The sequence below is a fragment of the Hypanus sabinus genome, chromosome 5, assembly GCF_030144855.1.
Source record: "Hypanus sabinus isolate sHypSab1 chromosome 5, sHypSab1.hap1, whole genome shotgun sequence".
Classification (NCBI taxonomy): Eukaryota; Metazoa; Chordata; class Chondrichthyes; order Myliobatiformes; family Dasyatidae; genus Hypanus; species Hypanus sabinus.
The window spans coordinates 27,283,616-27,298,174 of NC_082710.1; the positions used below are offsets into that span (position 1 = coordinate 27,283,616).

Consider the following 14,559-nt stretch of genomic DNA (forward strand, 5'->3'; position numbering starts at 1 on the left):
ACTGCTCACTCTCTCCACTTCTGGTCCCTCTATGAGGACTGGTGTGTGTTCCCTTGTCTTACCCTTTCTGAAATCCACAAACAGCTCGTCAGTCTTACTGATATTGAATGCAAGGTTGTTGCTACACCACTCAACTAGCTGGTATATCTCGCTCCTGTACGCATTCTCCACACCATCTGAGATTCTACCAACAATGGTCGTATAATCAGCAAACTTATAAATGCCATTTGAGCTGCATCTAGCCACAGGTATGGGTGCAGAGAGGGTAGAGCAGTGGGCTAAGCACACATCCCTGAGGTGTGCCAACGTTGATTATCAGCAAGTCAAGATGTTATTTCTAATCCACATAGATTGTGATCTTTGGGTTAGGAAGTCGAGGATCCAGCTGCAGAGGGAGGTACAGAGGCCCAAGTTCTGTAGCTTTTCGATCAGGACTGTAGGAATTAAATGCTGAGCTGCAGTTAATAAACAGCATCCTGACATAGGTATTTGCATTGTCCAGGTGATTCAAGGCCGTGAGGATAGCCAATGAGATTGCATCCACCGTAGACCAATTGTGGTGATAGGCGAGTTGCAGTGGGTCCAGGTTCTCACTGAGGCAGCGGTTGATTCTAGCCATGACCAACCTCTCAAAGCATTTCATCACCGTAGATGTGAGTGCCATTGGATGATAGTCATTAAGGCAGTTCACAGTGCTCTACTTGGGCACTGGTACAATCATTGCCTTCTTTTTGAAGCGGGTAGGAACTTCCAACTAAAGCAATGAGAGATTGAAAATAGCTTTGGAAAACCCCACCAGTTGGTTGGCACAGGTTTTCAAAGTCTTACCAGGTACTCCGTCGGGCAGGCCAATTTGCCTTCTGAAAGACAGCTGACGTCGGCCTCCGAGACAGAGATCACAGAGTCACTGGGTGCTGCATAGGTGTAGCTTTCTCCTCCCTTTCAAAGCAGCATAAAAGGTGTTGAGCTCGTTTGCTGGTCGAGCATCAAGTAGTGTTGTAATGAGTCTCCACATTTTTGACAGAAATAAAACACGAGCCTGTTAAAGAACCTTGACATGTTCAACAACAAAAACTTCTGCATTTCCACACAGCTATTTATGTTAAAATCAGATCAAGAAAAACATATTTCAAATATCATTATTTACCATAGCTTTTCCCACATATCAGGCATGAATAATAAAAGCAAACTATTACTTGCATCACAGTCCCAATTTCTGAGCCTTCATGTACTTTATGAACTCTAATTCAGTAAGCACTGTATCACTACACATTTATATCTGCCCTGTATATCCCATGGCACCATCCTCTACAATGGGTACTTTCCCCTTTCTGAAAGTATAAAGCTTTCAGTAAGTACAGCAGTTGCCAAACTCCATAGCATGTGCTTTAACACATTCATATTTTGCAAATGACTCATCTGCATTCACCTGTTTTCTGTGAACTCTTACTGAGAGCAGTATGATCCTGATATGTATTTTTTCCCAGTTAGTTCATTTCAGCGAAACTAAGCCTCAGCATCTTGAACTAAGTGGAAATGGATGCGATTCCCCATGCTGATCACAGTTTGGCAAATCTCACAAACCAATTAAGGATCAATAACTGTTCACTGTTAAGTCTTCAGTATCACTGTGTTATGAGTGATGAACAGACCTGATGGACAATGGGGTGAAGAGTTAACCATCCCCCCCCCCCCCCCCCCGAGAAACAGGAACTATTACTGTTACTATGCTGATCATGAGAAAGAGAGACGGAAAAACAAGCAAGAATATCGGCGACAGATAAGAGAGAGGGGGAAATTGCTGATTAACTATATTGTGACTCCTTTTTGAATTATTTACTGTTTCGCTGCAAGGACAATAGTTTGCTCGTTAACATTCCTCAGTGGACTGAAGGAGTGGCCTTATTTGATGGACACAGTCATTCAGGAGTGATGGATAGCTGAGTCCCCGTGAGTAGGGATAAAAAGACAGGTCTGGAGAGACACCCTCCAGACACGCCAGTGGACACTGATCGAGTGTTGGAACCCACAAGAAAGGTGGGGGCTTCGAGGACCGAACCAGGAGGACGGTCATTAAGGCTATCAGTGTTAATGCAGGGCCGGTGGGGACTTGTGTGTGTGTCCACTCATGCCAGAGTGACAAGTCCACCACAGAAGAATGGTCTAGCAGAAGGACGGAGAGGTCATAACTGAATGACCACACCGATACGACAGATTAAGAAAGCAAAGAAAGGTTTGCCTGACTGTAGCTATTACATCTCGCTCGCTCTCTCTCGCTCTCTCTCTCACTCCAATGATTACAACAACCATAACTACATCAGCACTTATGAACTGAACTGAACTTTATACTTTTCTATGACAATTCATTTACCCCTAGACATTGATAGAGCTTGTTTATTATTGATTATTATTATTCCTACACTTTTAGGTTTATTACTGCTAACTTGTTTTATATGTATATTTGCATTATTGATATGGTTTTGCTTATTTTTATTAATAAACACCTTTAGTTTGGTACCACCAGACTCCAACAAATTCTTCTTTCTCTGCTGGTTAGACACCCAGTTACTGGGTACATAACAACTGAAATGAAACTGTACCATGATGACATTTTCTGGATGTTAAACTACTGAAGTAGATACTAAAACAGTGAATTTGCCCTTAAAAAATTCACAAATCACTAAACAAAATGTTGAGATATGGAACAAGATTTGCTTTCATGGAATAAGAGCATAAGAACATCAGAAATAGGAGCAGAAATAGGTCATCTGGCCCGTCAGACCTGCTCTGCTGTGCAATATGATCGTGGCTGATCTGGAGTTGACTCAGCCCCACCTACCTTTTCCCCATAACTCTTAATTCCTTTGCAATACCAAAAAAACTGCATTCCTTAGAAGTACATATATAAATATATTGTATAATAAATATATCTAAAATGTATGTTTAGAGTTAACAAACTTTTCTTCAACTTGCATTTTTGATGCAGTTTTGCATTATGGAAAATTGCTATGGATTTCCCATTCTGTGGAAAATCCATCCCTCAGACTCTCCTCATAAACTCACTTGGCAAAGATAAGAAACATCAATTATCAAATTATTCTTTGATTCAAGTCATTTTAGTTTGTTTATGCTTGCAAGGTGCAATGTGATAATATGTATGGGTCTGGGGATGAATTAGAATGTGGGATGCAAGACACACAGAACAAACAAAAGGCAAACTAGAAGAACTCAGCAAGTCAGGCAGGCAGAATCTATGGGGTAATAAACAGTAGACATTCTGTGCCATGACTGATGAAGGGTCTTGGTCCCCTCCATAGATGCTGCCTAACTTGCTAATCCCTCCAGCACTTTCTGCGATGTCCCAGCATAATTTGCAGTGCCTCGTGTTGAGAAAAAAAAACAAGTTAAGGACGAGTTTATTTCTAAGGGTGGCATCAATGAGTTTACTGGATGGTAGGATAGTGAAAAGGTGCACGTGAAGACACATGATCTTCCTACGCGGAGAGAATGGGTACAAACACACAGGGTGTTGGATTGGAGCGCAACAGGACTTCGCCGGATAAGGAAACTTCACGTAGTGTCTGTGACGACCAATAAAGCAAGAGTTGTCCTGTCAATCAAATGAGCACCCAGCAGGGCACCGGGGAAATGAGACCTCTGGGAGAAAGGGCAGCGGCACTTCAGAAGTGTTTCCGTAATGAAAAACACTGCATTTCAACAACAGTCCTCGGGAGCGGAGAGAACAGAGAACTTTAAATTCATAAGCCAATCGAACTGAAGGAAATCAATGTCATCCGCCACTTCACGTTGTACCTGGCCGTCTTACAGCTTGAGTGACCGAGGCCAGGCTGTAGCTGCCACTCGGGCCCCACACTACCCGCGTGGTTCCCCCCGGTTAAGTACTGTACCTGCATCTGGAGCATGTCGGCCTTTTCCCCGCCCCCTCCACCGGCAACTCTGACAGTTCCTGCAGAACGTTTTGTTCTTCCTCCGCGCAACTGGACCGCCCACCTTCCGAGTCTGCGGCTGCCTCGCCTCTCGCCCTCTCGGGCTCCATGGTGACCCGGAGCAAGGCTCGTCCCTTACCGCCCGACACGGAGAGGTTGAGCGCCCGGCAGAGGGTGCGGCGTGTCGGGTCGCATCTGCAGGCACCTGCAATACAAGCTGGTGGCCATCAGGGGGCGCGTCGATCCTGCAGAAACGGGGACGGAGTGGACGGTGCCGCAGTTCGGGCATTGAAAAAGTTGTCGGATGCTGTGTTTTCTTTTGACTGGTGCTGATGACAGGATATTTCTACTTTTTATTCGGTCACCATATATTTGTCATTCTCTCGTTTACACCTCCCGCCTTGGTTTAATGGCAGTCTGCCCTCATGCCAGCCAAAGGAGCACCTATTAAATATTGTTCATAGCTATTAAATATGTCCTATGCAACGAGATTAGTCGCAGTCAAAAAGCTAGTAGAGCAGAGGATTAAGCACATAGCCTTGTGGTGCACGTGTAGTGATGGTGATTGTGTAGGAGATGTTAATCCATACTGACAGGGATTTGCAAGTGAGGAAATCGTGGATCCAGTTGCACAAGGAGATACTGAGACTGAAGTCTTGGAGCTTAGAGATTAGTTTTGAGGGAATGATAATGCTAAACTGTAGCTAATGACGTGCATCCTGATGTATGCGCCTTCGTTGTCCAAATATCCGGAGCTGAGTTATGAGCCAATAAAATGGCTCTCTGTTACTGACCTGTTGTGACGGTAGGCAAATCGGAGTGGATCCAAGCCACTCCTCTAGCAGGAGTTGATATGTTTTCTGGCCAATCCCTGAAAGCATTTCATCACAGTGGATGCAAGTGCTACTGGACAATAATCATTGAGGTAGGTTCACATTATCCATTCACTATAGCCTGTTCTTGCTGCATGCCCCTGCAGCTCCAGACCAGATTTATACCACTTCCAACCTGTTGGGCTTTGCACTGAGGGTAAAAGATTGGCAGATGGACTTTATTAAGACAAGTACAAAGTGACGTCAGTGCAGAACATAGAGAGTGACTGGCAGATCCCCGGGAAGCATTGTTGAACGGAAGCAATAGGGGTACAAGTACACAGTTCATTAAAAGTGGGTAGACAGGGTGGTAAGGTGGAATGGCACACCTACCTTCATTATTTGGGGCATTGATACAGGTGGTAAGACATCATGTTACAATTATAGAAGAGGTTGGCAAGACTGCATCTGGGATGTTGGATATAGTTACAGTCACCCTGCTATAGGAAGGATGTCAGAGAAGATTGACCCGGGTGTTTGCTGGGACTGGAGGGTTTGCATTATAAGGAGTGACTAGACAGATTCTTGCTGGTGTGAAGGAGGCTAAGGGGTGACATTACACAGGTTTGTAAAATTATGAAAGACATAGATAGATTGTGACGGGGCTTTTCCCCCGTGGTAAGGGAGTCTAAAACTAGAGGGCTTAGGTCTAAGGTGAGAAGAGAAAGATTTAAAGTTGAAATGAGGGACAAGGTTTTTTCCCCCCACATAGAAGGTGGTGGATATATAGAGTAAATTGAGAGAGCAACTTGTAAGTAAAATTACAATGTTTTAAAGACATTTGGACAGGTACATAGATTGTAAAGTTTAGAGGCCACAAACAGTCAAATGGGCCTGAGTAGTTTTCTGTGCTGTATAATTCCATTGCTTGACTGATGTCTGTGGAGAACTAATGTATCCAGTTACAGATTACCACCTGATGCACCATCAATAACTCTCCGAGACGTGAAGCGAGATAAAGGCTTTTATTGGCTGGAAGAAAGAACAAGCAGCAATTGACCACCACACTACATCCTGGAGACTGAGGCCAGGGCTCAGGCCTCAATCGCCTTTATACCGGGGTCCGTGGGAGGAGCCACGGTCAGTGGGAGGAGCCACAGGAGCAGTCAGCGGGGGGGGGGGGGGGGGGGGGGGGGGGGAAGAGGGGGGGGAAGAGGGGGGGCTTGTCCAGACAGGTATATGTAGTTCACCACATTCACCCCCCACTTTGTTTTAAAAGAGAGTCCCCATGGGGCGAAGTTTCTTGGCAGTATATTTACAGGTTAAGTCTATCAGGTGGTCGAATCTGTCACTGCGATCTATGTAGCACCAGCTGTGATTGCACAGGTGCCGGTGGTGGGGCTGGTTCCGGCCTGACTGGAGGTGTCAGCCCACTAGGCGTCAGTGATCCCTCACGCGTGTGTGAGGTGCCTGGTATATACGTGTACGCGACGCCCGGTATAGGAGTGTCGTGAGGAGTCTGTGTAGGGCTCGGTGTGTGCGGTGTCACCTCGGGTACAGGGTTCACAGTTACCGTGGAGTGTTCGGGGTACTGGTCTTCTGCTCCTGCAGGTGCCAGGTTACGGATGGAGACCGTGTCATCCTGCCCATCAGGTAAGACCATGTAGGCATACTGGGGGTTCACATGTAGAAGGTGAACCCTCTCGACCAGCGGGGAGTATTTATTGCTCCTCATATGTTTCCAGAGCAGCACTGGCCCTGGGGACGTCAGCCAAGCCGGTAGGGTGGTCCCAGTGGCAGACTTCCTGGGAAAAGAGAATAGGCGCTCGTGAGGGGTGGCATTGGTGGACGTACATAACGGAGTGGATAGAGTGGAGTGCCTCAGGGAGGACCTCCTGCCATCGAGAGACCGGCAACCCTTTTGACATAAGGGCTAAAAGTGTGGCCTTCCAAACTGTGGCATTCTCCCTCTCCACCTGTCCATTTCCCTGGGGATTATAGCTCGTGGTCCTACTAGTAGCAATGCCCCTAGCTAGCAGGTACTGGCGCAGCTCGTTACTCATAAAGGAGGACCCTCTATGACTGTGGATATAGCAGGGATATCCGAACAGAGTGAAGAGCTGGCGCAGGGCTTTTATGACGGATGTGGCAGTGGTGTCGGGGCAGGGGATGGCAAAGGGGAATGGTGAGTACTCGTCGATAATGTTGAGAAAGTAGATGTTGCGGTTGGTGGAGGGAAGGGGGCCCTTAAAGTCAACTCTCAGTCGCTCAAAGGGGCGGGTGGCCTTGATAAGTTGCGCCTTTTCAGGACGGTAGAAGTGCGGTTTGCACTCAGCGCAGACTTGGCAGTCCCTGGTCATCGTCCTGATGTCCTCAAGGGAGTACGGCAGGTTCCGGGCTTTCAAAAAATGGTAAAATCGGGTGACCCCCAGGTGGCAAAGATGTGCATGAAGGGCGTATAGCTGGTCGAGCTGTGCACTAGCACACGCTCTCCAGGATAGGGCATCAGGGGGCTCATTGAGTCTGCCAGGCCGGTACAGGATATCATATTTGTAGGTGGAGAGTTCTATCCTCCACCGCAAAATTTTATCATTTTTGATTTTGCCCCGCTGTTGGTTGCTGAACATGAATGCAACTGTGCACTGGTTGGTAAGCAACCTTTTGCTGGCGAGATAGTGCCTCCAGTGCCTAATAGCTTCCACTATGGCCTGGGCTTCTTTCTCCACCGTGGAGTGCCGAATTTCAGGGCCTTGAAGGGTATGAGAAAAGAATGCTACTGGCCTGCCTGCCTGATTGAGGGTAGCAGCAAGCGCGAAATCGGAGGTGTCACTCTCTACTTGGAAGGAAATGGTCTCGTCCACCGCATGCATCGTTGCTTTGGCAATGTCCCCTTTAATGCGGCTGAAGGCCACGCAGGCCTCGGCAGAGAGGGGAAAAGTGGTAGACTTGACCAGGGGGGCGTGCCTTGTCTGCATAATGGGGGACCCATTGGGCGTAATAGGAAAATAAGCCCTGGCACCGTCTGAGGGCTCTGAGGGTGGTGGGAAGAGGGAGTTCTAACAGGGGGCGCATACGGTCGGGATCAGGGCCAATGACCCCATTCTCCACGACATACCCAAGGATAGCGAGTCGGGTGGTTCCGAACACACACTTATCCCTGTTATAAGTAAGGTTCAGGGCTTTGGCCACTTGGAAAAATCATTGGAGGTTGGCATTGTGATCCGACCAGTCGTGACCACAGATGGTGATATTATCCAGATAGGGAAATGTGGCCTTCAGTTGGCACTGGTCCACCATCTGGTCCATTTCCCTCTGGAAGACAGAGACACCATTTGTGACACCGAATGGGACACGCAGGAAGTGATAGAGCCTGCCGCCCGCCTCGAAGGCGGTCCTCTGGGCGGATGGAGAGCTGGTGATAAGCGGATTTCAGATCTATTGTCGAGTACACCTTGTACTGAGCTATCTGGTTGACCGTATCCACGATGTGGGGTAGGGGGTACGTGTCAAGCTGCGTGAACCTATTGATGGTCTGGCTATAGTCCGCGACCATCCTATTTTTCTGCCCGGTCCGAACAACAACCACCTGGGCCCTCCAAGGACTTGTGCTTGGCTCAATGATCCCCTCCCTGAGCAGCCGCTGCACCTCCGACTGAATGAAGGCCCTGTCCCCCGCGCTGTACCTCCTGCTTTTAGTTGCCACCGGTTTACAGTCGGGGGTCAGGTTGGCGAACAGTGGTGGGGGAGGGATCTTGAGGGTGGAGAGGCTGCAAGTGGTGTCAGTAGCGCAGCTGTCGGCATGGTGCTGGGTGGGATGTGCGGGTCGGTGTGTGTGTGTGGTCAGTAGCGGGTATATGACGAAGTCCCACAAAACTGAGGATTCCTGACAGTGAGTGGTGCGTCATATGCCATAGTCACACTTTAGAGGTGGCTCTGGAAGTCCAGCCCCAATAGCACAGGCGCTCACAGTTGAGGCATGACCAGTAGCGCAAAGTCCCGATATTCTGTGCCCTGCACCACCAATGTCGCTACACAACCCACCCGGATGTCTGTGGAATGCGACCCGGAAGCCATGGTGAGCCTCTGGCTTACCAGCCGTGTCACGAGTCCGCAGCGTTGCACTGTGTCCGGGTCAATAAAACTTTCAGTGCTGCCTGTGCCCCTCCACCAGGATGCCCATCATTGACCTTGCAAGCTGGTGTGGGGTGCTTTGGTTGAGGGTTACAGAGGCCAGAGATGAACTGCCGTCTTGGTGCCCGGTAAGCACCAGTGGGTCGGGGGCGGGGCGAGGTGGCACCGACAAAGATGGCCGCCCCCATGCCTCGCACGAGGCGGGCAGGCAAGATGGCGGCCCCCATACCTCGCACGAGGCAGGCAGGCAAGATGGCGGCCCCCTTGCCTCACACGCCGTGCTGCCCGACCCCGCTCGTGGTTCAGACTTACAGACCTTGGTGAAATGGCCCTTCTTCCCGCAGCTGGAGCAGGTAGCTTCTCAGGCCAGGCAGCGTTTTCGGGGGTGCTTTCTGAGTCCGCAGAAGTAACACTGCGCAGGCTTGTGACTGGGAGCAGCTGTGGTCGGTTTCAGGGAGTTCATGGACTCGCGACTGGCAGCGGCGTTGGTGAATTCGCTCGCGGGTGGTGGTGGCGGGGTCTGCAGTGTCCACGGAACCAGCGGGGGATCGCGTGGCTGGACAGCATCAGTGTTGTGCAGAGCAGCCTCCAGCGTGTCGACCGTCTTGATCGCCGAGCGTAAGGTAAGATCGGCATTTTCCAGCAGCCGCTGGCGCACGTACACTGACCTGATCCCCGTAACGAAGGCGTCTCTTACCAGCAGCTCCGAATGCTGCTCCGCGTCGCAAGTTCGCAAAAGTGTCTGTAGGGCTCGAAGAAACTGCCCGCTCGACTCGTCGGGTCGCTGTGGCCATGTCGCTAAGTGATGTCTTGCGTAGACGGTGTTCACCGGCCGCAGGTACTGTCTTTTGAGGGCGTCCAGTGCCCCTTGGTAGGTCGGTAGGTCCCTGATAAGGGAGAATACTTTCGGACTTACTCTTGATAGTAATATTTTGTACTTGGTGGCAGGCTCAGTCACTGGAATCTGTTCCAAGTATGATTGGAAGCAGCAAGCCAGAGTTCAAAGGCAAGAGCTGCTTCGGAGTCTTGAGGATCAAGGTCTAATTTTTCCGGACGTAAAATGCTTTCCATGTTTTAAACTTCCAGCCAATAAAATTGATGCACCATCAATAACTCTCTGAGACGTGAGGTGAGATAAAGGCTTTTATTGGCTGGAAGAAAGAACAAGCAGCAATTGACCACCACACTACATCCTGGAGACTGAGACCAGGGCTCGGGCTCCAATCGCCTTTATACCGGGGTCCGTGGGAGGAGCCTCAGGAGCAGTCAGCAGCAGGGGTGTGTCCAGACAGGTATATGTAGTTCACCACACCACCCCCAACCAGTTCTGGAGAAAATAGCCAGTAAGATGAGTGATTGTCTGTCAAAAGCCTAGTCCTAGTGGAGAGGAGCAGGCAAATGTCCATTCTTCTCTTCTGTACACAAGTGATCATTTTGTTGAAGACTACAAAGCTGTCATTAAAACTTTCTGCAGGGTCCAGTGCAGATCTGATCTGGTGAACTACCTGCCTCAGGGCAACAACTTTGTGTAGAAGCTTGTACTCCCCCACCTAATAGTGACACAGGTCCCTCATTTTTTTAATCTTATTTTTCCCCTCTCCTCCTCTTGAAAGGGTGGTGGTGCCTTTCAACATGGATTGTAATACAGTGATTCTGCATCAATTGCCATATTATGGGTAAGGTTCTATGTCATTGTCTCATTGCATTGGTTGTTTTTATGTCCTAATCCTGTTTTGCTTCCCTTCATTCCTTCCATAAATTAGTGATCCTAGAACATTATTTTCTTCCAAGTTGAACTTCCAATCTATACTTATCTGCTACCTATAACACTTTTATTCCTCAAAGTACCATATTCACAGCATATTCTTCACTCATTGCTGCTCTTATCCTGCGCACTAATTTACAAAATCCCATTATTAGGTCCTTTTCAGATTGACGGGCTGTGACATGTGGTGACTACAGCATTTGAGGAATTGGCTGCATTGGAACTACATTAATGAGTTGGCTATTGGCATCAAAGATAGCAATTCCATGTTGGTAATACCAAACCAATAAGAATGTGTGATAAGAACAGAAAAAGACTACATGGACAACCTGAATAAATGGAAACAAAATGGAGATGGAGTGCAATATAGAACAATGGAATTTGGCCTATTTGGTAAAGAAAATTATACGGTAATGTTGAGTATTTTTTAAAGGCACTGAACTGGGGACTGTTGATTTTCAGTTGGACCTGTGTGTTATATATAAATTCCTGAAGGCTGATATGCAAGTGCAACTTGCATTTACGAGATAATTATAGCTTTATAGCTGAAGGATTTAAGTATATGAGTAAAGGAGTCTTACTATAATTTTAGAGTACCCTGATGGCACCTTGCCTGGAATTTTGTATTCAATTTTGGTTCTAAAATGTATTTACTTTACAAATCCAGCAAAGATTAACCAGGCTGTTTCCTGCAATGATGGGTCTTCTCTATGTTGAATGGTCGCGTGAACTTTTTTCTCCATAGTTTAAAAGTAATCATATTGAAAGACACAAAATTGTTAATGGACTTGATACTTTGAATATAGGAGGATGTTTCCCTGGCTGAGGAGTCTAAAACCTGGATCACTTTTTCCATAAGGAGTAGGACATTTGGGACAAATGGGAAATTGGTGAAATACTAACACTTAGACTAGCAAGCAACCAGTTTGCAAAAGAAGATAAATTGTGCAAATACAGAAAAGAAACAATGAGAATATAATGAAAGTGAGTGATGATATCCTTGTTGGTTCAAGAGCCTGATGGTTAAAGGATAATAACTGCTCCTGAACCTGGTGGTATGGGACCCAAGGCTTCTGTACCTCCTTCCTGATGGTAGCAGTGAAAAGAGAGCATGGCTTTGATGGTGAGGTGCCGCTTTGCTACGGCCGTGCTGTTTCTAGATGTACTTGTTGGTGGGGAGGCCTCTTCCTGTGATGAACTGGGCTGTATCCATCATTTGTTGTAGGCTTTTACATTCTTGGGCACTGCTCCATACCAGGCTGTGATGCAACCAGGCATGATACTCCCACAGTGCGTCTAAAGTTTATCAAAGTTTTAGATGACATTCTGAATCTGCACAAACATCTAAGAAAGTAGAGGTGCTAAAGGTACTAGCCACTAATAGTGAAATTGCAGCTTCTCCCTTAATCTGAGATTGGTTTCCATTCCCCTCTCATCCTGAAGATAATTCTGTACATCTAAGTTCCTCCTCAGCTTCCTCTGCTCGAAGTAAAATAAATCTAGCTTGCACAGTCTCTCATCACAACAGAAATATTTCATCTGAGGTAACGTCCTGGTGAAATTCCTCTATATCCCCTTAAGTGCAATCACATACCTCTTGTATTGTGGTGACTGGAATGATGCATGATATTCCAGCTGTAGCCTAATTAGTGATATATAAAGTTGGAACATAACACCCCCCACCCCCGTTCTTATATACCGTGACCTACTTTTCATGGTGCATGTCTCAACCTTATTAATTCTGCCAAAGTGTATTAGTTTGCACTTAACAGGATATTTCTGCTGCCATTGCTTCACCCATCTTACCAACTCATTAATATCATGAAGTAACTGACAACTCTCCTCACCATCTTTCACTCCTCTGCATCTGTATCACCTGTTTGATATGGATTTAATACATTACAAAGTCACAACTTTTATATATTACAATGATAAAATCTGTATACCATTCTAATGGTCAAAGACAATTACAGTAGTTCTAAATGGTCCTCGCATCAAGCAGGAAGACGTATCCAAAATGGGATTACAATTCAGGTGGGAAAGTGCAAACAAAACATCTCCACCTGTGGCTCTGTTGTTGAAATCAGGTAACCACATATCGACATGAAATATGATGTGAAAACAAACGGGTTCTTCAGATAAACAGTAGGAGTACTATTCTAGCATATCTGCACACAAACAAGAGAAAATCTGTAGATGCTGGAAATCCGAGCAACTCACATAAAATGCTGGAGGAACTCAGCAGGCCAGGCAGCATCTGTGGAAAAATGCACGGTCGACATTTTGAGGTGAAACCCTTCGGCAAGACTGGAGAAATAAAAAGCTGAGGAGTACATTTGTAAGGTGGGGGGAGGGGACGAGAAACACCAGGCGATAGGTGAAAATTGGAGGGGAGGGATGAAGCAAAGAGCTGGGAAGTTGATTGGTGAAAGAGACAGAAGGCCATGGAAGAAAGAGGAAGTGGGGGGGGAGGGGAGAAAGAGCACCAGAGGGAGTGATGGGCGGGCAAGGAGATAACGTGAGAAAGGGACAATGGGATTGGAAATGGTGAAGGATGGGGTGGGTTGGAGGCATTACTGAAAGCTTGAGAAATTGATGTTCATGCCATCAGGTTGGAGTCACCCAAATGAATCTGTAAGGTATTGATCCTCCATACTAAGTGAGGCCTTATGCCAACAGTGGAAGAGGCCGCAGATGGATATATTGGAATGGGAATGGTAAGTGGAATTAAAATGGGTGGCCACTGGGAGATCCTGCTTGTTCTGGTGGATGGAGTGTAGATGCTCGGTGAAGCAGTTTCCCAATCTACGTCGGGTCTTACCAAAATTCAAGACGCCACACCAGAAGCACCAAACACAGTATTGAAATGAATTGACTCTGATGCACCCACTGTGTCAGAAAGAATACTTCTTCCCTGTAGGCCACCTTGTTATTGTTTGAGATTAGGGCAATCAATGTAGTGTTGTCAGCAAATTTAATTATCAGATTAGAGCAGTGGGTGGTGACTCTGTCATGGGTATACAGGGAGTACACAGCGCTAAGGGGCTCCTGTGTTAAGGGTCAGAGAGGCATGGGTCTGACAGGAAGTCTGGCATCCAGCTACACAAGGCAGGGTGAAGATAGAGGTCTCTGAGCTTCTTGTTGAGCCTGGAGGGAATGATGGTGTTGAATGTTGAACTGCAGTCCAAGAACAGCATTCTCACATAAGCCCATATAACCTCCTACAGACTCACAGGTGAAGTTTCGCCTCATCTGGAAGGACTGTTTGGAGCCCTGAATGGTAGTGAGGGAGGAGGTGTAGGGGCAGGTGGAACACTTGATCCGCTTGTAAGGATAAGTGCCAGGTGGGAGATTAGTAGGGAGGGAATGAATGGACAAAGGAGTTGCTGTGGAAAGCAGAAATTGGGGGGAACGGGGAAGATGTGTTTGGTACTGGGATTCATTTGGAGCTGGAGGAAGTTTCGGAGAATTATGAGCTGGACACAGAGGCTGGTGGGGTGGTAGGTGAGGACGAGGAACCCTATCCCTGGTAGCATGGTGGGAGGAAGGGGTAAGAGCAGCCGTGCGTGAAATGGAAGAGATGCGGTTGAGGGTCCACCACCAATCTCATATTTCCTGTACCCCACTCCTCCTGTTTCTACTTCCTACCCAAAACCCATAAACCTGCTTTCCAGGTAGACCCATTGTTTCAGCTTGTTCCTGCCTCACTGAGCTCATATCAGTATACCTTGACTCTGTTTTAATCCCCCCCCCCCACCCCGGTTCTGTCCCTTCCCACCTACATCTATGACACCTCACACAATCTTGATCTTTTCAGGGATTTCAGTCCCTCTACACCTCTATCCCCCACCAGGAAGGCCTCAAAGCCCTCTACTTATTTCTGGACAACAGACCCACCAGTTCC

At 47.4% G+C, this 14,559-nt stretch overlaps 1 protein-coding gene across 2 annotated transcripts in view; it reads right to left on the reverse strand.

Moving 5' to 3' along the window:
• dtwd2 (DTW domain containing 2) overlaps positions 1 to 5,891 on the reverse strand; it is a 160,229-nt gene extending 154,338 nt beyond the window's left edge. The window contains exon 1 of one of the 2 annotated variants that reach the window (XM_059969626.1): positions 3,909 to 5,891. In XM_059969626.1, coding sequence (XP_059825609.1) covers positions 3,909 to 4,057 — 149 coding nt within the window. In that variant the 5' untranslated portion in view covers positions 4,058 to 5,891. The remainder of the gene's footprint in view (positions 1 to 3,908) is intronic. The other variant, XM_059969627.1, reaches the window with a different exon arrangement.
• Positions 5,892 to 14,559: the final 8,668 nt, after the last annotated feature.